The sequence below is a fragment of the Oncorhynchus clarkii genome, chromosome 19 (assembly GCF_045791955.1).
Source record: "Oncorhynchus clarkii lewisi isolate Uvic-CL-2024 chromosome 19, UVic_Ocla_1.0, whole genome shotgun sequence".
Lineage (NCBI taxonomy): Eukaryota > Metazoa > Chordata > Actinopteri > Salmoniformes > Salmonidae > Oncorhynchus > Oncorhynchus clarkii.
In genome coordinates this window covers 33,037,571-33,058,604 of record NC_092165.1, presented here as the reverse complement: position 1 = coordinate 33,058,604, position 21,034 = coordinate 33,037,571, and the positions used below count along the sequence as shown (strand labels likewise).

The following is a 21,034-nucleotide window of genomic DNA, read 5'->3' as shown; positions in this document are numbered from 1 at the left end:
AACTTTTTCACTCTGTACTCAAACCATGGGAATCGGGAAAATCATGTTCATCCACCGGACATAGACGTTGCTATTTAGGCTGATTTTCAAACGGACTACCTTACAGCAATTGCGAGTACTGTTTAGTGTTCCAACCAACAAATAGTTTGTTTTGAAGTGACACAAAATATGGAGATTGGAACGAATACTCAAAACTTTGCATTGAGCCAGGTACTGTAGGCTGATTTGACAAGTAATGGTAGTGAGATTGATATTACTCTCTCCCTACAGGTGAATATATATAACCGTCAGGATGGACGGGGAGGAGTTCGAGACAGGCCGTATCCAGGTGCTTCAGGAGCAGCGTATGACTGTCCAGAAGAAGACCTACACCAAATGGATGAACAGTGTCTTCACCAAGAACGGGGTAAGAGGAATGGAGGAAAGCAAATGGCCCTCTGAGGCTATAGCGGGTGTCAACACCCACTGCTTCTCCCTCAACTGTTTAGGGTTTAAACAACGGCCTGGCTCAGTGCCTAGTCCTGCTGCCTTTGTGGAAAACGCCTTTTGTAATTATTTTGGGGTAAATGTTTTGCTCAGTCATTGTTCTTCATGCGTATCAGCTTTTTAACTGTCGTGCCTTTTAAGTACCATGCTTATCAAGTGTCTCAAAGTAATGTCATACACTAATCACATACTCTTGGTGCTGGTCAAAAGGTTCAACTTGAAAAAGACCAAAGACAACACTTCACAAGTGTGCCTGATAACCTCTCCTTAGCAGCTGGCTGACCTCCGAGTCAGCCCTTGCAAAAAAGGTTTTTAGTTTTTAAACTGCAGTAAAAGTCCACTAACTGCAGTCGACTCTGGTATTTTAAAGGCTGTAATTTGCAGAATAACCTCAGTGTACTGCAGTGGAACTGCACTGTAACTGCAGTAAAAAAAAGTGTAGTTTTGGATGCAGTATTTACAGCATACTGCAGGTATTCTGCACTCTCTCTGCAATCTTTTTTTCATAAAGGAGACCTCAAAGTATCTGATTAGTCACTATCTGTGAAAGTTGTAACAACAGGTTGAAGCTTGACAAAATCATAATTATCTCACAGACACTAATCAGCTGTTGGCTCTGAGGTAATATTGGCTAATAGCAATGTAATAAGGAAATAGATCTGTGGTAGATCAATGCCAGCAATATTTGATGCATCCAAAATTAGATTAAGATTAAGCTGTGAAATTTGTTCCATTTCGCTACATTACATTCTATCCATTCCTCTGAGATGTACTCAATATGAGCCCGATGGTGCAAAACTGAATGTAATTGGTAAGAAGCTCAAGTTATTCAATTCAATACACCTTTATTCATCCCCTCATGGGCAATTTAGATGGGTAGGGCTATGACGTCTTATCTCAGATCAGTTAGAGAGGACATGTAGGGCCAGAACTGAGGATTGAACTAGCTGATGGGACCATCATGCTTTATGGACTCTAGACAGGCAACAGTGCTGACGCTTGGTTAATATGTAACCTCACTTTATCATCTATGGCAGGGAGGGGGGAGAGACAGAGAGAATCCAAGATCTGGCATAAATATTGCACCAGCCAGACACACAGGAAGGAAAGAGTCTCTTTTTATAGCATTAGCTTTTGTTTAATGTTCCATTTCTAGGGTAAGATAACATTGTTATTCAGATCCCATCACGTCAGATCTCTCCGAGGAACTGAAGGTAACATAATTGGTCAGAATATGGGCACTGTTCTTTCTTTTATGTCCCTCTTTTTCCTGCATGGGAACAAGGCACATTACGGTTGTTCACACCCACACCATGTGAGTCAGATGCATGGTTCACCACATGTATTTGAAATGCTTCCCCTTCCCTTCCCTCCCCTCCTCCTCTCTCTGCCTCTATCCCCCTGAGTGTTGTTCTGTCGAAATCAGCCCACAAGTAACATTTGCGTTGCATATCACGGTAGTGGAAATGTTGCATGGCAGGCAGAGGCCTATTGTATAATCCTTTGACTGGACACCACTTCTCTGGAATTACCCATACATAAGCATTTCACTGTAAGGTCTACTACACCTGTTGTATTCGGAGCAGGTGACTACAAAGAAAACCGGATCACAAACACACCAAGTCAACCTGAATCTGTATTTACAGTACAGCATCATGCATTGCCAACTCCTATGGTCATCGTCATGGCATGGCCATAGGTATTTTTGGTATTTTATTAGGATCTCCATTAGCTGTTGCAAAAGCAGCAGCTACTCTTCCTGGGGTCCACACAAAACATGAATCATAATGACATAATACAGACAAGAACAGCTCAAGGACAGAACTACATACATTTTTAAAAAGGCACACATAGCTTACATATCAATGCATTCACAAACTATCTAATAGGTCAAATAGGGGAGAGGTGTTGTGCTGTGAGGTGTTGCTTTATCTGTTTTTTGAAACCAGGTTTGCTGTTTATTTGAGCAATATGAGATGGAATGAAGTTCCATGCAAAAAGGGCTCTATATAATACTGTACGCTTTCTTGAATTTGTTCTGGATTTGGGGACTGTGAAAATAACCCTGGTGACATGTCTGGTGGGGTAAGTGTGTGTGTGTCAGAGCTGTGTGTACCGGTAAGTTAACTATGCAAACAATTTGGAATTTTCAACACATTGTTTCTTACATAAAAAAAAGAGGAGTTGGCTATAAAGCACAAACAGATCTGGGATCAGGCTAAAGTGCTCTATGCTGTACTGTAAAAATCTACAAAGACCTGAGCCAGCAGGCGTGCATACTGCAACAGTGATGTATAATAACCAGTGTAATGATGTAATGGATGAGCCCTGGCCTGGTACCCCTCCCAGCCTCCCACCACCGTGGATCCAGAAAGACCAGGGCAGACCAGGCCTACTTAGGCGCTCCCATAATTACCCCTCTAGGAGAGAGGCAGTCAGCAGACCTGAGTAAATACTATTTTAAATCTTTCAAATACTTTGAGCAATTGTTCTTGCCTGCCTGGAGTGGTGGGTTTTGCCGTTTTGGAACTAATGTATTGGTCCATTAAGCCAGGCAAGCTCAATCAAGCACAGAAAGTATTTGAAATTAATTAGAATAGTATTTGAACCCAGGTGTGGCTGTCAGGAGGTAAAGCAATCTGTTCTGAGACATGATTTCCCTGGCGTCTGGATTAGGGAGTGGCTGTCACACTGGTCCAAGAGGATAGGTGCAGGAAAGGGCGGGAAGGAGAAAAGAGAGGTCGGGGGAGGGAGGGAGGGAGGGAGGGAGGGAGGGAGGGAGGGGAAGGGTGCTTGTCTGAGTCACACTTTAATGGAGCACAGTGGCAGCAGGCCTAACTAACAGGCCCCGATGTCAGAGCCTCATAGCCCTGGCTGCAGCTGGCTGACTGGGCCGGAGCCAATCTAACGTTTCCTGTACCTCCTAACCCAATGTCTCAAATTTACACAGGTCACTGAAAATAGACACCACAGTATGTATGAGAAAGTGAATTGGATTTTTGCAGAAGTGAAGGTGATGATGAGTTGATCATAGTTTCCTTCCTGACTTGCACCATCTGTGAATAAAATGTTTCATCACATAAGCATATTGCTAAGGAAGAGATGAGCAGGTTTAGAGCTTTACTCTAACTAGCCGCGTTAGCTGGGTGATCAGGTGACGTCACAGAGGTGCAGTCTCATGACAGGTTTCGTAACACGGGTCAGTCATACAGGTGTTCTGTTAAACAGGAAGTGATTGTTTATCACCTATGTCAGTACATCTTCTATCATGTTACAAATCATGTTACAAATCTTCTATCATGCTATGCTTCCAACTGAAACTACTACTACAATAGCAGGAAATTGGCTAGCTGGACGAAGCATGATCATATATTCAACAGTCCAGTATAGCCATTCTGTGCTGTCAACTAAAACTAATAGTACGGAATTACTTGGCTGAAACATGTGACTGAATAGAAGAAACTATGCACACATATCATGTTTCCGAGTGCATGCAGAAAGCAAATAACAAAAAAGGAAGAACCTCCAGCACTCTGGGGATCATGGACGCTCCACATACAGTACGAGTCAAATGTTTTAACACACCTACTCATTCAAGGGTTTTTCTTCATTTTGACTATTTTCTACATTGTAGAATAATAGTGAAGACATCAAAACTATGAAATAACACATATGGAATCATGTAGTAGCCAGAAAAGTGTTAACGAATCAAGATTCTTCAAATAGCCACCCTTTACCTTGATGAGAGCATTGCACACGCCCGGCATTCTTTCAGCCATCTTCACCTGGAATGCTTTTCCAACAGCCTTGAAGGAGTTCCCACATATCCTGAATATTTGATGGTTTAGCAACCAATATCTTTTGGTTGCTAAATTATTCCATATGTGTTATTTCATAGTGTTGATGTCTTCACTGTTATTCTACAATGTAGAAAATAATTTTAAAAAAGTGGAAACTAGTAAAAATAGAAGTTAAAATAGAAAAACTCTTGAATGAGTAGGTGTCAGGGGAAGGCCCTAAAAATGTACACTGCTGCTACTCTCTGTTATTATCTATGCATAGTCACTCTAATAACTCTACCTACATGTACATTTTACATCGACTAACCGGTGCCCCTGCACATTGACTCTCTTCCGGTACCCCCCTGTATATACAGTAGTATCACTATTGTTATTTTACTGCGGCTCTTGAATTACTTATTTTTTAGCGTATTTTTCTTAAAACTGCATTGTTGGTTAAGGGCTTGTGAATAAGCATTTCACTGTAAGGTCTACTTACACCTGCTGTATTCGGTGCATGTGACAAATAACATTTGAATGGTGTCCAAACTTTTGACTGGTACTGTACTTACAGCATTCAACAATTTAATGGACTTCACACCAATGTATTTTTTTAATAGACCTTCATCAGAGTTTGACACCCCCCCCCCCCCCCCCCCCCCCATTTACACACATGTTGTCTGTCCCTCTCCAGGAGAAGCTGTCCCTTAGTGATGTGTACACAGAGCTGAAGACAGGGGTCCCCCTTGTCCGTCTGTTAGAGTTAATCTCCAGGGAGAAGCTGCCCACTCCCAGCCGACGCACCCTACGAGTCCACTGCCTGGAGAACAACAGCATCGCTATCAACTTCCTCAAGACTAAGGTACATTCACAATACAGAGTTTAGTGAACTGAAGGATTTAGAAATCCCCCAAAATATCTTACCTCGGGACTCTTCGCATGATAACTAATTCTGCAAGGGCCTTTGAGGTAAATTTTTAGGGAAACAGGCCTACGTTTTATGTGAAGTGTCATGGGGTAAGATGTTTTTTTGGTTTTACAGTTCTGTGGTTGTTTCTGAGTTGTTGGGGGTATTGTTTTGCCTCTGACAGTAGTTCACATGAACAAGTATGCTTACTTTTGTTTTGCAATTTCAGAAACTAAAATTGGATTATTCCATCTAGACTAGTCGATAGCCATATTTATTTGATGTTCTCATGTACCCCTTTTACGACTGTACGTTTTGGATTTCTTCTGAGTAGTTATCAACCAGTACCTGCTGACCTTTCAGATTCGTGTGGATCTGATTGGCCCTGAGAACATTGTGGATGGAGATCGGACCCTGATCTTGGGCCTGCTGTGGATCATCATCCTACGCTTCCAGATCGGAGCCATCAATCTCGATGAGGTATTTCTCATATCAATTTAAAGAGTAGAACAGGCTTGGAACCTCTGGCCAGAATAGTTACATTTCTATAATACACTACATGACCAAAAGAATGTGGACACCTGCTCGTCAAACATCTCATTCCAAATCATAGGCATTAAAATGGAGTTGGTTCCCCCCCTTTGCTGATATAACAGACTCTACTCTTCTGGGAAGGCTTTCCACTGATGTTGAAACATTGCTGCGGGGACTTGCTTCCATTCAGCCACGAGCATTAGTGAGGTCGGGCACTGATGTTTGGCGATTAGGCCTGGCTCGAAGTCGGCGTTCCAATTCATCCCAAAGGTGTTCCATGGAGTTGAGTTCAGGGCTCTGTGCAGGCCAGTCAAGTTCGGACTGCCAGATGGACTGCCGTCGGACTACCAGATGGTGAAGTGTGATTCATCACTCCAGAGAACGTGTTTCCAATGGCGGCAAGCTATACACCACTCCAGCTGATGCATGACATTGCATGGTGATCTAAGGCTTGTGTGGGGCTGCTCGGCCATGGAAATCCATTTCATGAAGCTCTAGGCGAACAGTTATTATGCTGACGTTGCTTCCAGAGGCAGTTTGAAACTCGGTAGTGAGTGTTGCAACTGAGGACAGACAATTTTTACGCGCTATGTGCTTCAGCACTTTGCAGTCTCATTCTGTGACCTTGTTTGGCCTACCACAATATCAGCACTTACGGTTGACTGAGACAGCTTTAGCAGGGCAGACATTTGACGAGCTGACTTGTTGGAAAGAGGGCATCCTATCACGGCGCCACGTTGAAAGTCACTGAGCTCTTCAGTAAGGCCATTCTACTGCCAATATGTGTCTATGGAGATTGCATGGCTGTATGCTAAATTGTATACACCTATCAGCAACGGGTCTGGCTGAAATAGCCAAATCCACTCTTTGAATGGGTGTCCACATACTTTTGTATATATAGTGTATTTCCTCTGTCCTGGGCGTGACCTGGAATACACCTCACTGAATGAATAGAGATTATACACTGAGTGTACAGAACATTAAGGACACCTGATCTTTCCATGACATAGACTGACCAGGGGAATTTAGGTGAATCCAGGTGAAAGTATGATCCCTTATTGATGTCACTTGTTCAATCCACTTCAATCTGTGTAGATGAAGGGGGCGGGACAAGTTAAACAATTATTTTTAAGCCTTGAGACAATTGAGACATGGATTGTATATGTGCCATTCAGAGGGTGAATGGACAAGACAAAAGATGTATGTTCCTTTTTGAACGGGGTATGGTAGTAGGTGCCAGTTGCAGTAGTTTGTTTCAAGAACTTCAATGCTGCTGGGTTTTTCGCGCTCAACAGTTTCCCGTGTGTATGAATGGTCCACCACCCAAAGGACATCTAACCAACTTGACACAACTGTGGGAAGCATTACAGTCAACATTGGTCAGCATCCCTGTGGAACGCTTTCGACGCCTTATAGAGTCCATGCCCCAACGAATTGAGGCTGTTCAGATGGCAAAAGGGGGTGGGTTCAACTCAATATTAGGAAGGTGTCCTTAATGTTTTGTACACTCAGTGTATATTGTATTATATGTCATACTATATTTTAAATCTGAACTTCATGTGGCTCAAAGAAATGTGAAAATGTTAATTAAAATTACAAGATGTGATACAGTATATTGTTCTCATCAAGTAAGTGCCAGAAATGCAGACTGCATACTAAGTCTGGTCTACCGGTTTCAGGCAAGTGGTGGTGCCAGCAACGCCCGTCGTTCTGCCAGGGAAGCTCTTCTGATCTGGTGCCAGCGTAAGACAGCAGGATACTCCAACGTCAATGTGCAGGACTTCTCAGGAAGCTGGAGGAATGGGCTGGCATTCAACGCCCTCATTCATGCCCACCGGTACAGAGCAGCAAGGGGAAAATGGCAGGATAGTTCAGAGCGGCAGTTTCTAAGATTCAGATTAAGCCTATTTTAATGGAGAATCTCCATTTTAAAACAGATTTTTAATCATCCAGAAGTACATTTGCTTAATCCGGGTCTGAGAAACTTCCCTAGGAGTTTACAGATGTATAGTTTTTGTTTACTGTACCCATCATATTTTTTTAAATGGAAAAACATTTTGTCGCAGACCTGACTTGTTTGATTATAATCGTCTTCGTGAGGAGGACCCTAAGAGGAACCTGGGCCATGCCTTCTCTCTGGCCGAGAACGAGTTTGGCATACTACAGCTGCTGGATGTGGAGGACATCGATGTTAAACACCCAGATGAGAAGTCCGTCATGACCTACGTCTCTCTCTACTACCACTACTTCTCTAAGATGAAGCAGGGACAGACCATCCAGAAGAGACTGGCCAAGGTCAGTAGAATCAGAATCCAAAAACATTGTTACTAGGAATTTCTCTTGGTGATGTACATACAGGCATCCACAGTCCTAATCCATCCTGTCTATGGTTATGTATAGTAAGATGTGTGAGGAAAGCTTATCCTTGTGTCATATCCACATCAGATCTAGCCAGGGATGGGCCCGTCTGGCCTGGTGGCTCAGTTGGGATGATGATAACAACATCCATTCTCTCTTCAATGTTGACAAAACAATAGGCAAGGCGACTGTGCAGTGTACACAACACACACACACACACACACACACACGCCACATTTTCATATCCAGACCTAGGATTCAGGTGCCCTCTGTAGGCCATTAGTTGAACTGCACCTCTCCTAATCTTGAATGTACTGTAATTTCTAAATGAAGGCAACGCCTCCTCTGACTGACCTGTGGATTAGGCCGGGGATTTCACTGTGGAGCAATGGGAGGACGGATGGTGCTACTGCTAGAGCTAATCAGATCAGTACAAACACCGATCCTGTAATGCAGACCAATGACTGCCCGTTGTGGGGAGAAACAGACACTGAGACACACTGTAGCCGGAAGCTAGGGGAATAACCTGAGTTTAACCTACTACTCACTGACTGACAACTCCTGCAAGATTGGGCCCAGCCAGCAGGACTGACAACTTGGAAGGAAGGGCTTAATCTGACCCAGTCAGTGAGAGAGACTGTGCAGTTAGTTGCTCTGTAGTGGATCTGAGGTCGAGAGAGAGACAGGGAGCTCTATCGAAGGACAGTACGCTAGCGTCGTTTATGTTAGCACAGTGGCCAGAGTGACCTGACCTGCAGCAGGACCGAGTGGAGTGCTGTTTGTTTTGAATGTACTGAGCCTGAGGACTGAGCCAAGCCGGGTGACACATCATCATCCTCTCATCATCACCACCATGCTAACACGTGGAAACAGACACAGCAACGTGTTTCTGCAGTGCTGAGGGGGAGAGCGAGAGCCTCTGTGGTGTGATCATAAAGGTGTATTACAGTACAGTAAAGGATGACTGGCAGGTTGCGTCGGGGATAAGGCGGCAGTGAGAACTAGACACTATGAGAATTTACAAAGAGCAGTGGAGCTGACAGGCATAACATGTCCTTCGGTGGCAGTTTGAGTAACCAATGGTTTAGATGGCAACACAGGAGGGAGTCCACCATTGGACCCCGAATGGAGAAACTGAGCAAGGTGTGTACTGGTGTAGTGTATGTGTAGGCCTAGTGTGTATGTACAAGTATAGTGGGTGAGGTGTGTACAGGTGTAGTGCGTGTGTATGTAGCCCACTTGTGTAGTGTGTGTGTACTGGTGTAGTGAGCAAGGTGTGTAGCTATGCCTGGACTTAGTTTGGCTTAGAGATTTGGCCTTCTGCACTGTGGGTTTCCCACAAAGACAAAAATGTGGTTGAGAAAGCCCTCAGTGCTGAACTTCTGAATGTCAGTAAATGGCTATGTGACAATAAGCTGTTACTTCACCCTGGAAAAACAGAGTCCATCTTGTTCGGATCAAAAGTGAAACTGAGGAAACCCCCTGATTTTAAGGTGGTAGTAGGTGACGTAGTAGCCACAGCAAAAGACTCTGTTAATTATCTTGGATCTGTGCTAGATAACCATCAGACAGGGGAGAGCATGGCACAAAACCTTATCTCCAAAGTGAACCATAAAATTAGGTTCCTGGCTAGAACCTCCAAATATCTGGATAAGAATGCAATGGGGGCATTGTCAGGGGCTCTTGTTCAATGCCACTTTGACTATGCATGCTCTTCCTGGTATAATAGTGCCCCCAAGATAATGCAAAATAAATTGCAGACATCTCAGAACAAATTAGGATTATTTTTAAACTTCCAGCAGTTAACCATCTTGACCATTCCCACTTTGAAAGTGGTATGGGGAAAGAAACCTTTTTTTTATACTCAGCTTCCTTTCTTTGGAATAATCTTCTGAAAAATGTGAAATGTATTACCTCCATAGGTAGTTTTGAGTTCTCACTGAAAATAATTATTAAATAGTAGCATGTCTCAAAAGTGTGTTGTATGTGGCTGAGAAGGAAAATGCCCGGGATAGCATATGGTCTGCCTTTTGGTGCCTGTTGCTTATCATGTTGTGATTGTCTTGAATATAATAGGGATTGATTGTTTTATATATTAATGGTGTGTGAGACAAGAGAGATGTACCTGCCCATAGTTGTTTATCATGAAAGGGAATTGTACTAATTATCTGATGTTATGAATCAAACAACAATTTGGTCTCATTGTCTGTTGCCACTACTATTGCCACTTAACTTAGATGCATTTCCCCTTCCCTCTTCAAAAGGACCACAATGGAAATAAGCTTTTAAGCTTATTGTGTTATCCTTGATGATTTGTCTTGAATTGCATGTGGAGGCGTCACCGGCGAGCGCCCTTGTGTATGAATTTAAAAAAGATGTTTGTTGTCAAATAAATTCAATCAATCTTAACCCTTTTAAAACTCTTTTTGCAACTGCAGTGTATGTAGTAAACATTGTTTGACATCATTGAATAGAGAATAAAGAATGACTGATTGCTCCCAAGCAGCCACAAACTCTAAATTATGCAGAATGCACAGTGCCCTCTAGCCTTCAGATTGAATGAGATGACATGAACTTTATTTCAATATGTTTTCGTTATCCATAGGAGGTATGTTTCATGTGTATCTTTCTGATTCGTTAGTTTAATAACTCCCTCCCTTCTTCTTCCAGATCGTGGGTCTCCTGAAGGAGCTAGATGATCAGAAGATCCTGTATGAGAGAATGGTGTCTGACCTCCTGCGGTGGATCAAGACCAAAGTGGTGGAGCTCAACGATCGCTCCTTTCCCAACTCCCTGAGGGACATGCAGCAGCTGGTGGCCTCCTTCAAGACCTACCGCACCGTGGAGAAACCCCCCAAGTACCAGGAGCGAGGGGCGATCGAGGAAAACTTCTTCAGCCTGCGCACCAAGCTCATAGCCAACAACCAGTGGGCCTATGTTCCCCCAGAAGGAAAGACCCTGGGGGACATCGAGAAGAACTGGGCCTTACTGGAGCGGGCGGAGCATGAGAGAGAGGACGCCCTCCAGAGGGCGCTGCTAAGGCTGGAGCAACTGGAGCAGCTGGCCCAGAAGTTTGGCAGGAAGGTAACGTTTTTTGTTTTGTAACTTATTGTTTTTTATTATTAGGTGTTATTTGATTTATCATTGAGGACCACTTCGGAAAGAAGTGTTTTATTTAATAATAATGCTTGCATGTCTTGGTCTTTGGTTACACTTTCTATAAAGCACATGCATATAATGCTCTATAACATCCTCTATAATGCCTTATAGTACACTTCTAATGGGTTATGACACTGACTAAAATTCAATTCCATCCATTCAGGCAGGGCTGAGGGAGGGCTATCTGGAGGACACAGCCCAGCTGATCAGCAGACAGGACCTGAGGGGGTTAAACAGCCTGGAGGAGGCCCAGGCTGCAGCCCGGAGACTGGAGGCCCTGGGGACAGACACCCTGGCTAGGGAGCCTCGCTTCAGAGCCATCAGCGACATGGCAGCTGTCATCGAGAAGGGGAACTACCACAGCAAGGCCCAAGTCATCCGGAGGTAAGGCTTATAACTAAATTACCACGGTCTTGGAGACTAGCAGTTGCCATTGGCGTTGGCTAATGGGGATCCTAATAAATCAAAGTCACCTGGAGGTAAGGCTTAGAACTAAATGACCACAGCAAGACTCAAGTCATCCAGAGTTAAGGGTCAGTTACCACAGCAAGACTCAAGTCATCCAGAGTTAAGGGTCAGTTACCACAGCAAGTTCCAAGTCATCCAGAGTTAAGGGTCAGTTACCACAGCAAGCCTCAAGTCATCCAGAGTTAAGGGTCAGTTACCACAGCAAGTTCCAAGTCATCCAGAGTTAAGGGTCAGTTACCACAGCAAGTTCCAAGTCATCCAGAGTTAAGGGTCAGTTACCACAGCAAGACTCAAGTCATCCAGAGTTAAGGGTTAGTTACCACAGCAAGTTCCAAGTCATCCAGAGTTAAGGGTCAGTTACCACAGCAAGCCTCAAGTCATCCAGAGTTAAGGGTCAGTTACCACAGCAAGAATCAAGTCATCCAGAGTTAAGGGTCAGTTACCACAGCAAGTTCCAAGTCATCCAGAGTTAAGGGTCAGTTACCACAGCAAGAATCAAGTCATCCAGAGTTAAGGGTCAGTTACCACAGCAAGTTCCAAGTCATCCGGAGGTACAGTAAGATTCAGTGCTGTAAGACAGTGAAGGTAAATACTTAGTAAATACCCCAACAATCAGTATGTTTGTTTCCCATTGGTCCAAATAATTCATCAAAAATGAAATAAAGCCTACATGATTGAATAGGAACAGTGAGCATGTAGGAAGCATATCTGCACTGGTGTTTTCTGTCCACCGTTTCAGAGAGGTGAGCATCACAAAGCGCTGGAAAGACATCCTGGTTCAGTTGCAGCAGAAGAGAGAGCAGCTGGGGGACATTGTGAACACACTGAGTGTCCTCAGGGACATCGAACTGGTTGCCCAGGAGCTCAGAGATCTACAGGTACACAACTGATGGACAGCAAACAACACAGTATAATGTATAACAAACAGTATTACGCTTAATGCTTCATCCTTCAATTTTCATACTTAATGTAGGTTTTAGCAGGGTCCTCTGACATTGGGAAGCAGCTCCCGGAGGTGGAGGCCCTGCTTCAGAAACAGGACCTGCTGGAAACCCAGATCTCTGCTCATGGAGAGACTCTGAGTGCCATCAGTAACAATGCCTTAAAGGGGACACACCGAGTTGCACAGCAGATCCAGACCAGGGTCAAATCACTCAATGCTCAGTACAACTCTCTGGTGGCCCTTAGTAAGAACAGGTGAGCACACACACACAACAACTTAGGCCCACATTTAATACATTGTAATAAACCCTTAGTTTATTTATACAACTATTTTAAGTATAAGTGTGGTTGTACCTTAGCAATGACAATATTTGTGTGACAAACGGCTTTCATGGTGTGTTTGTTTCAGAGTGGTTTACACAGTGTAAACACAATCTGCAATTGATTGAATTGGTTCTTAGTTGGAACTTACTGACAATTGAGACCTATTAGTAGTGTAGTGCTTTGTCAAATCTAGATCCACAGGAATGGTAACTGTTGATTGATGTGGGTCTATTTAAGTGATAATGCCCGAAAAGCTGGTGTTTTGGAGGATATATTGGCATTGGTGTTCGTCGAGAGCCGGTGTTGTGCCGAAAATCCCCCCCCCTCCCCCCCCCTGCCAGAATTCCCCCACCCCCTTCGCGTTCTTCATTGCTGCCACTTGCTTGCGAGTTGAGATTTCTGCTCTTCACTCCGTTGTCAATTTAGCCTAAATTTCACTGATCTAAGTAGCAGAAAGCATTTTTGTCTGCAGTTTTCGGTTTGGCTATTTGTTCCAAGTGTATGCGGCGGTTCTAGCTTGTATGGCGCCCTGGGCGAACCCCCCCTTTGGCGCCCTGGCCGAAGCCCCCTCTTCAGCACCCGCGTCCGCCCCCGGCAAGATGACGAACTGGGCGGCTGCCCATGTCGACCGTACCTAAATCCGCTACTGATTTTGTATCTATGTAGTCTATTAAATACATCTCTTTGCCAACATTTGTCATCTCTCCCATGTCTTATTCAACTAGTATTTTTGAAAGTGTAAGGATAATAATTCAGCTATAGTTGTTCTGAAATGTTTATTGCTTTCCAACATTTTTACTTTCCAACATTTTTATTTATCTTTTCAAATCAAATCACATTTTTTTAGTCACGTGCGCCAAATAAAACAGGTGTAGTAGGCCTTACAGTGAAATGCTTACTTGAGAGCTCCTAACCAACAGTGCAGTTTCAAAAAATACGGATAAGAATAAGAAATAAAAGTATCACGTTATTAAAGAGCAGCAGTAAAAAATAACATATACAAACATTGGTTTCGAGGGCATTATCATTTTTATACAACGGGTTACCAACATATTCAAATAATGATTTACATATTTTAATCAAAAACGTTATTTTGAATAATTGTTCATATTATTTAATCCTTCCACAAAGTCCCTAAACAAATCTAGGGATGCTACCCAAGCCGGCTATTCGCTCTATTGGTTCGGTTGCCAGAGACGCGACTCGGTCTTTGTCTTTTTATTCTGTATCTATGGGCGCGACGTAGTCGTTTGTTCTAAATGTTCCATTGATAAAATTAACTTTCTTATCCCTTGCTTGCTAGCTAGCCAACCACGGCTAACTTACAGTCCTATCAAACAGTGCAGACAGAATAACAACAGTAGCTGCATTTGTTTAAGCTGTTTTGTGGTGACATTTATTTGGATACATGCATAACAATGAGCTGAAGAGACACTCTTGTTAGGACACTGTTGTCAAATGAGCTAGCCAACAACACAGCTAACACAATAACTTCCAACTGAAGCTGGAAAGACTGCAAACTAGCTACACTTCGTTTTGTTATCTTTTTTCAATTGATATTTCTTTGTATTTATCCATAAAAATGATGCCAGCTGATTCATGATTTCGACTGGCTGAGAAACGCTGCCTGCTTCTCTCTCGTCCCTACTCCGAGCCCTACAGGTTCATTACCATGGGACAGTTGGAGATCGAACTTGAATATGGAAACAATGTTGCAAATGTGGGAGAGACAAACAGCAAGGTTTATACAAGTCTCCGCTGTTGAAAACGAAATGTTAGTCTTGTAACCGTAACAGCCTTGGTTTCATGCATGTCAACATTAGAAGCCTCCTCCCTAAGTTTGTTCTATTCACTGCTTTAGCACACTCTGCCAACCCGGATGTTCTAGCTGTGTCTGAATCCTGGTTTAGGAAGACCACCAAAAAATCAGACATTTTAATTCCAAACTACAACATTTTCAGACAAGATAGAACTGCCAAAGGGGGCGGTGTTGCAATCTACTGCAAAGATAGCCTGCAGAGTTCTGTCCTACTATCCAGGTCTGTACCCAAACAATTTGAACTTCTACTTTTAAAAATCCACCTCTCTAAAAACAAGTCTCTCACCGTTGCCGCCTGCTATAGACCACCCTCTGCCCCCAGCTGTGCTCTGGACACCATATGTGAACTGATTGCCCCCCATCTATCTTCAGAGCTCGTGCTGCTAGGCGACCTAAACTGGAACATGCTTAACACCCCAGCCATCCTACAATCTAAACTTGATGCCCTCAATCTCACACAAATTATCAATGAACCTACCAGGTACCTCCCCAAAGCCTTAAACACGGGCACCCTCATAGATATCATCCTAACCAACTTCCCCTCTAAATACACCTCTGCTGTCTTCAACCAAGATCTCAGCGATCACTGCCTCATTGCCTGCATCCGTAATGGGTCAGCGGTCAAACGACCTCCTCTCATCACTGTAAAACGCTCCCTGAAACACTTCAGCGAGCAGGCCTTTCTAATCGACCTGGCCGGGGTATCCTGGAAGGATATTGACCTCATCCCGTCAGTAGAGGATGCCTGGATATTTTTTTAAAATGCCTTCCTAACCATCTTAAATAAACATGCCCCATTCAAGAAATTTAGAACCAGGAACAGATATAGCCCTTGGTTCTCCCCAGACCTGACTGCCCTTAACCAACACAAAAACATCCTATGGCGTTCTGCATTAGCATCGAACAGCCCCCGTGATATGCAGCTGTTCGGTGAAGCTAGAAACCATTATACACAGGCAGTTAGAAAAGCCAAGGCTAGCTTTTTCAAGCAGAAATTTGCTTCTTGCAACACTAACTCAAAAAAGTTCTGGGACACTGTAAAGTCCATGGAGAATAAGAACACCTCCTCCCAGCTGCCCACTGCACTGAAGATAGGAAACACTGTCACCACTGATAAATCCACCATAATTGAACATTTCAATAAGCATTTTTCTACTGCTGGCCATGCTTTCCACCTGGCTACTCCTACCCCTGTCAACAGCACTGCACCCCCAACAGCAACTCGCCCAAGCCTTCCCCATTTCTCTTTCTCCCAAATCCATTCAGCTGATGTTCTGAAAGAGCTGCAAAATCTGGACCCCTACAAATCAGCCGGGCTAGACAATCTGGACCCTTTCTTTCTAAAGTTATCTGCCGAAATTGTTGCCACCCCTATTACTAGCCTGTTCAACCTCTCTTTCGTGTCGTCTGAGATTCCCAAAGATTGGAAAGCAGCTGCGGTCATCCCCCTCTTCAAAGGGGGGGACACTCTTGACCCAAACTGCTACAGACCTATATCTATCCTACCATGCCTTTCTAAGGTCTTCGAAAGCCAAGTCAACAAACAGATTACCGACCATTTTGAATCTCACCATACCTTCTCTGCTATGCAATCTGGTTTCAGAGCTGGTCATGGGTGCACCTCAGCCACGCTCAAGGTCCTAAACGATATCTTAACTGCCATCGATAAGAAACATTACTGTGCAGCCGTATTCATTGATCTGGCCAAGGCTTTCGACTCTGTCAATCACCACATCCTCATCGGCAGACTCAACAGCCTTGGTTTCTCAAATGATTGCCTCGCCTGGTTCACCAACTACTTCTCTGATAGAGTTCAGTGTGTCAAATCGGAGGGTCTGTTGTCCGGACCTCTGGCAGTCTCTATGGGGGTGCCACAGGGTTCAATTCTTGGACCGACTCTCTTCTCTGTATACATCAATGAGGTCGCTCTTGCTGCTGGTGAGTCTCTGATCCACCTCTACGCAGACGACACCATTCTGTATACTTCCGGCCCTTCTTTGGACACTGTGTTAACAACCCTCCAGGCAAGCTTCAATGCCATACAACTCTCCTTCCGTGGCCTCCAATTGCTCTTAAATACAAGTAAAACTAAATGCATGCTCTTCAACCGATCGCTACCTGCACCTACCCGCCTGTCCAACATCACTACTCTGGACGGCTCTGACTTAGAATACGTGGACAACTACAAATACTTAGGTGTCTGGTTAGACTGTAAACTCTCCTTCCAGACCCATATCAAACATCTCCAATCCAAAGTTAAATCTAGAATTGGCTTCCTATTTCGTAACAAAGCATCCTTCACTCATGCTGCCAAACATACCCTTGTAAAACTGACCATCCTACCAATCCTCGACTTTGGCGATGTAATCTACAAAATAGCCTCCAATACCCTACTCAACAAATTGGATGCAGTCTATCACAGTGCAATCCGTTTTGTCACCAAAGCCCCATATACTACCCACCATTGCGACCTGTACGCTCTCGTTGGCTGGCCCTCGCTTCATACTCGTCGCCAAACCCACTGGCTCCATGTCATCTACAAGACCCTGCTAGGTAAAGTCCCCCCTTATCTCAGCTCGCTGGTCACCATAGCATCTCCCACCTGTAGCACACGCTCCAGCAGGTATATCTCTCTAGTCACCCCCAAAACCAATTCTTTCTTTGGCCGCCTCTCTTTCCAGTTCTCTGCTGCCAATGACTGGAACGAACTACAAAAATCTCTGAAACTGGAAACACTTATCTCCCTCACTAGCTTTAAGCACCTACTGTCAGAGCAGCTCACAGATTACTGCACCTGTACATAGCCCACCTATAATTTAGCCCTATCAACTACCTCTTTCCCAACTGTATTTAATTTATTTATTTATTTTGCTCCTTTGCACCCCATTATTTTTATTTCTACTTTGCACATTCTTCCATTGCAAAACTACCATTCCAGTGTTTTACTTGCTATATTGTATTTACCTTGCCACCAAGGCCTTTTTTGCCTTTACCTCCCTTCTCACCTCATTTGCTCACATTGTATATAGACTTGTTTATACTTTATTATTGACTGTATGTTTGTTTTACTCCATGTGTAACTCTGTGTTGTTGTATCTGTCGAACTGCTTTGCTTTATCTTGGCCAGGTCGCAATTGTAAATGAGAACTTGTTCTCAACTTGCCTACCTGGTTAAATAAAGGTAAAATAAAATAAAATAAATAAAATAAAGTCTAAAATAAATGTGAGATAGTGGAGATCAAGTTGATAACTTCCCTGCCTGGGCTGATGAGACAGAGGATTGAGCAGTCAGGTGGAACAGAGTAAATAGGCATTTTAACTTCATAGATTTAGCCAGTGGTAATTTGTGGAATAAGCTGGAATGCGCTTCTAACCAATCAGCATTCAGCATTAGACCCACCCGTTGTATAATTAAGCAATAAAGCCTGAGGGGGTGTGGTATCTGGCATGTATACAACGGTTTAAGCGCAGCTCTATCGTGCATAAATGTATTTTGTCCCCCCACACCAAACGTGATCTCGACACGCAGGTTAAAATATCAAAACAAACTCTGAACCAACTATATTAATTTGTGGACAGGTTGAAAAGCATTAAACATTTATGGCAATTTAGCTAGCTAGTTTGCACCTGCTAGCTAATTTGTCCTATTCAGCTTGCTTGTTGTTGCTAGCTAATTTGTCCTGGGATATAAACATTGAGTTGTTATTTTACCTGAAATGCACAAGGCCCTCTACTCCACCAATTAATCCACAAATAAAATGGTCAACCAAATCGTTTTTAGTCATCTCTCCTTCCAGGCCTTTTCTTCTCTTGATTATATTGCGATTGGCAACTTTCATAAATTAGGTGCATTAGTGCCACTGGCCTCGTTCGTCTTTCAGTCACCCACGTGGGTATAACCAATGAAGAGATGGCACGTGGGTACCTGCTTCTATAAACCAATGATGAGATGGGAGAGGCAGGACTTTCAGCGTGATCTGTGTCAGAAATAGAACTGACTTCTATTTTAGCCCTTGGCAACACACTTGTTGGCGCGCACAAGCAGTGTGGGTGCAATAATTGAATAATATAGATTTCTACATTTATTTTGCAATGCTCGCGCATATGACACGAGCGGTGTAGTCAGCCTGTTAGCTGTGTATTGGCCATACACCACGAACCCCCAAGGTGCCTTATTGGTATTATGAACTGGTTACCAACATAATTAGAGTATTACAAATAAACGTTTGGTCTTACCTGTGGTATACGGTCTGATATACCACGGCTATCAGCCAATCAGCATTTAAGGCTCAAACCACCCAATATATTATGTTGGTTATTGTTTTAATGAATCAACAGGAGGAAAATGCTAGAGGGCCAGCTGAAGCTGTTTGAGTTTTTCCACGACTGTGAGGAGGTGGAGGCGTGGATCTATGAGAGGTGGCTTCCCCTTCAGTCTGCCAGTCTGGGCAGAGATCTCAGCCAGATCCAGCTGGCAATTCAGAAACACAAGGTCAGACCTTGGTTGCATCACAAATGACACCCTATTCCCTATAGTGCACTACTTTTGACCAGGGCCCTCGTCCAAGTAGCACACTATATAGGGAACAGGGTGCTATTTGGGTCAGGCCTTCTTCAGTCACACAAACAGTGATTATTCAACTTCAAGTTTAATTAAGCTTACATAGCAGTCAATATAAACTTAAACCCATGGCATGATAAATACTTTGGCATAAGCCTATCTAAATACATTGGCATTTAAACAAATGAAAATATGTAATGTCATAATGTGAACCAAACCCTCACTTTTATGTGTTTGTTGACCCATCGCTGTTTTGGCAGGTTCTTGAAGCCGAGGTGCAGTCTAATGAGTCTCTGTGCTCAGGGGTCGTGAGTAGAGGTCAGGAGATGTGCAGAGGGAAACACACCAGTGAGGAGGACATTCAGAAGTCGGTCCGGACGCTGAAGAAACAGTGGGAGCACCTGAAGGATGATGTGGTCAATCGCAAAAACAGACTGCATGCAGCCATCGTTATCAAACAGGTTACAACTATTAAAACAATGCAGAAATAAAAGTCAGAGAAATAGATGGTTTGACAGAGGAATTACATACGTAATGGCTGGAGAAAGCTACCATAGCTAGTTCATTGACATTCTCTATTTATTTTATAGACCGTGATAGTTTGAATGTAGAGGGGAGACAGATACAGAGGGAGACAGAGAGGAAGGACTGAGACGGGATTTGTACCCACGTCACTAGAGAGACTAATGTGTTTCGGAGTCTGGGGGGCTAACCACTATGCCAGACTCTGGCATGTGATATTCTCCTTTCCAAAGAATTAGATAGAACACTAGATTGGACATTAGCAACCTGGAAACATAACTACCTGGAAACATAACTAAACTATTATAGTTTTGTTTAAATTGTATTATATTATGTATTATCTGTTATTTTCCTCTTCAGTACTTTGCTGATGTGACCGAGGCCAACTCGTGGCTGAGCGACAGGAAGCCCCTCCTGATCAGCGAGGATTATGGGAAGGATGAGTCCTCCACCAGCGCCCTGCTGCAGCGCCACCTACGGCTGGAAAAGGAGATGGGAGCATACGTCGTGGAGGTGAAACGCTTGGGAGAACAAGCCAAGGGCGCCTCCCAGCTGGCCCCGCTCACAGTAAGTTCCCTATCAATCACAGTGCCTTCAGAAAGTATTCACACCCCTTTTTCCTAATTGTGTTGTGTTACAGCCTGAATTTAAAATGGATTAAATAAAGATTTTCTTTCACTGGCATACACACAATACCCCATAATGTCAAAGTGGAATTATGTTTTGACATTTTTACAAATTCATTAAAAAGGAAAAGCTGAAATGTGAGTCAATAAATACTCAACCCCTTTGTTATGGCAAGACTAATTAATTCAGGATTTAAAATGTGCTTAACAAGTCACATAATAAGCTGCATAGTCTCTGTACCCCACACATACAATACTGTATCTGTAAGGTCCCTTTTTATAAAAAATAATAATAATAAAAGTTGTACTAATTTTAGAATTTTTCTTCCACTTTGACATTAGAGTATTTTGTGAAGATCATTGACAAAAACAATTCAATGAAATCCATTTTAATCCCACTTTGTAACAACAAAATGTGGAAGAGGTAAAGGGATGTGAATACTTTCTGAAGACACTGTAACTAAACCGCAGCTTTTTAATGTCATTGTGTCATGAATACATCCTCAAACACATTGGTTTTTAATAATAAAGAAATAGCTTATTATTAAA

At 43.3% G+C, this 21,034-nt stretch overlaps 1 protein-coding gene across 1 annotated transcript in view; it reads left to right on the top strand.

Moving 5' to 3' along the window:
- The first annotated feature begins 292 nt into the window (after window positions 1–292).
- The window catches only part of LOC139375062 (spectrin, beta, non-erythrocytic 5), a 57,566-nt gene continuing 36,824 nt past the window's right edge, over window positions 293–21,034 (top strand). The window contains exons 1-12 of the mRNA XM_071116463.1: window positions 293–406; window positions 4,960–5,127; window positions 5,536–5,652; window positions 7,386–7,543; window positions 7,773–8,001; window positions 10,735–11,148; window positions 11,387–11,607; window positions 12,431–12,569; window positions 12,665–12,888; window positions 19,115–19,268; window positions 19,598–19,798; window positions 20,220–20,426. Of these exons, the coding sequence (XP_070972564.1) occupies window positions 293–406; window positions 4,960–5,127; window positions 5,536–5,652; window positions 7,386–7,543; window positions 7,773–8,001; window positions 10,735–11,148; window positions 11,387–11,607; window positions 12,431–12,569; window positions 12,665–12,888; window positions 19,115–19,268; window positions 19,598–19,798; window positions 20,220–20,426 (2,346 nt within the window). The remainder of the gene's footprint in view (window positions 407–4,959; window positions 5,128–5,535; window positions 5,653–7,385; window positions 7,544–7,772; window positions 8,002–10,734; window positions 11,149–11,386; window positions 11,608–12,430; window positions 12,570–12,664; window positions 12,889–19,114; window positions 19,269–19,597; window positions 19,799–20,219; window positions 20,427–21,034) is intronic.